General features: G+C 39.9%; 1 protein-coding gene across 1 annotated transcript; it reads left to right on the top strand.

Annotated features, from left to right (window-relative positions):
• Positions 1-1,356: 1,356 nt before the first annotated feature.
• Positions 1,357-2,520, top strand: LOC123101852 (actin-related protein 2/3 complex subunit 3-like). The gene is made up of 4 exons (XM_044523117.1): positions 1,357-1,432; positions 1,619-1,756; positions 1,836-2,105; positions 2,356-2,520. Exons 1-4 carry the CDS (start codon positions 1,357-1,359, stop codon positions 2,496-2,498), a joined length of 627 nt encoding a protein of 208 aa, XP_044379052.1. The 3' UTR covers positions 2,499-2,520.
• The last annotated feature ends 6 nt before the right edge of the window (positions 2,521-2,526 follow it).

Raw genomic sequence — 2,526 nt, 5'->3', positions numbered from 1 at the left:
GGTCAAGAAAATTGGGCATGACCTTTGCTAATTTTCTTGACCTTGGAGTGCCCCATTTCTCAACCGAAACGGAAATTAATCAACGTTTCAGGAGAAAGGGGTCATTTTAGAAGATCACAAGTAGCAGCAGCATCACTTGACAAAATCACAACTAGCAGCAGCTCGCAGATAGCAGCAGCAGCATCACTTGACAAGTAGTACAGCAGCAGCAGCAGCATGCATGCACTGGTCCATGGCACAAAGTCCATGACCCAGAACAGAGCACTTTACTAAAAATGAAGAAGAAAAAAAGGCATGCATGCACTGGTTGTAGCAAATCATCATTTCTGAATCAAAACAACAATTAGGACAGGGAAATTATGACACACTTCTGAAGAAAAAATGATTTGTGTAATCTGGTTTGTACTCTTACAGTTGCATAAATTGAAAAAAAATTGATCTGTGTGATCTGGGTTACATTATCAGCAACCTTGCATTTCATTTTATACAAAGGAGCTCACAAAGGCCATGTCATGCTTCGCAATATTTGTTTACTGAAACTAAATGAACAAGAGCAAAGATGCACTAAAGGTTCTGCTGGACATGCTTTATGTCTAACACTCCTATGTTTAAGATATGCATAACATTCAATCTGGATCAATCTCACACTATGAACATAGGAAAAATTATCACTCCCTTTTGAGTGAATCGAACCACAACAACAAATCAAATCTGGAGCTCACATGAGGAGTAAGACGACGCTTGGGCTTGTTGGAGTCTTTCTTGGCCTTGCTCTTCTTCACCACAAGTCTGCATCACCACAGAAACAATAGCAGAAAAGCGAATCAGAACCCAACGCGAAACAACATCAGGAAAACTAAAGCAGAACAACCACCGGAAATGAGTCCATCACCTAAAACCAAGTAGATGATAACATTGAGTAAGAAAGACTGATGAGATGTGCTGGTTTACCTAAAACCATTTCCTTGATAACACTCATTTCCGTCTAAGGTGAAATAAACATATGCATGCCAAGGTGAAATAGTACAAAGAAAGCACTCATCAGGTAGCAGTGCATACAAAATCCCTGTTTTACTAGTAGCAAATACTCTGTGTGTTAGCAATAAGCAGGACCAACAGATTCACATGTTACATCAGTATGAAGTTACAATGGCAGATGCCAGGTGTGAAAAGGATATGGCAAAAAAATTATGCTCAGAACAGAGGATATGCAGATTGGGGGAAGCAGAGTTAGCCATATTCAAAAATGAAAAAATAGTAAATGGTCTACCTACAGTATTATCCTTCCAGCATGAAGATGTGAGTACATACTAAGTAGCATCGGCACAAGATAAACAGAAATGAACAATCCAAAAGATGCAGTATGAGTATGTACATTACAAGGAACAATTTTTTGCATTGACAACAGAAGCTATGCTCACAAATTTGTATTGTAGGTACAGGAAATGTGCTAGAAATCATATAAGCATACCCAATTACTGTAGTATTTCAAAACATCGATATTTCAAAACACTGTAGTATTTCAAAACAAATGTGCTAATCGCTTGCTTTAGTATCCCATGCTAGTTTTGTTAGTTCTAGTTTGGTCACGGTTAACGTTATCTATGCGATATCTGAGCACCATATGCATTTCTCCATCATGGACAGGTTTATCACTCTAGTTTCATTGATGATGACGGGATCACAAAAGCCTGTGGGTGTCCTTTGCTTCCACTCAAAACCCATATAAAGGGCCCAGCCCCAGCCTCAGATTCAGGTACTGTCACAACATCAGACACATTTCGATCCTGCATGACCACGCTGAACTGCTTATTAAAATGTTGATGCTATTACAGATAAGGCGGATATAGTTGATGAAGCAATAACTTTCTTCCCTGCAAATGTTTTCTTCAAAAACTTCCATGTCAAAAGCCCAGCAGACAAATTGCTCATCTATCTGACATCTTACATCAATATTGCCTTGAAAAGACTAGAAACCTGCCGGACGCTGGCTGTCGGAACTAAGGCAATCATTAACCTGGGGTTGGAAAAAGTTCCTGTGCCTGGGGAACCAGGATTTCCTTTCCCTGGACTTTTCACTCTCCCCCAATCTGGGGAGGAAGCAGGTATATATAGCTCCATCAACTTCAATTGCATATTTGCACGTGCATATGCTTTTAGTGAAAGTAACTAAGCTAACTCTTGTCTGCAGAAGTAATAAGTTGTTTGCTTGGTATTTCACGTAATTTACTTCTTCAGAGAGAATCAAACAGTAGCATTTTACTTAAGCCTTAGGCTAGTTCAGTTATAAATTGGTAGAAACCGATCAAATCTAACAGCAGAATATTCTAACTCCCCTTAACTTCTCTAATGCAGAACTGTTGAGGAACTATCTGAAGCAGATAAGGGAGGAAACGAGCGGGAGGCTGCTCAACTGCGCATACAGAGCTAATGGCACTCCCAACAAATGGTGGCTGGCTTTTGCGAAGAGGAAGTTCATGAACGTTGTCATCCTTTAGAGCGTAAGCACATCAGCAACAGCTTAAG

Source organism: Triticum aestivum, chromosome 5A (assembly GCF_018294505.1).
Source record: "Triticum aestivum cultivar Chinese Spring chromosome 5A, IWGSC CS RefSeq v2.1, whole genome shotgun sequence".
Taxonomy (NCBI): Eukaryota; Viridiplantae; Streptophyta; class Magnoliopsida; order Poales; family Poaceae; genus Triticum; species Triticum aestivum.
The sequence above is the reverse complement of the archived record's forward strand: the minus strand, read 5'-3'. Positions and strand labels throughout refer to the sequence as shown.

What these genes read in the sequence shown, in the direction of transcription:
- LOC123101852 (XM_044523117.1), top strand. Translation starts at nt 1,357, where the DNA reads ATGCAGTATGAGTATGTACATTACAAGGAACAATTTTTTGCATTGACA. An exon ending in TATGCTCACAAATTTGTATT is followed by an intron (nt 1,433 to 1,618) that starts GTAGGTACAGGA and finishes GCGATATCTGAG; the next exon opens with CACCATATGCATTTCTCCAT. An exon ending in CCAATCTGGGGAGGAAGCAG is followed by an intron (nt 2,106 to 2,355) that starts GTATATATAGCT and finishes TCTCTAATGCAG; the next exon opens with AACTGTTGAGGAACTATCTG.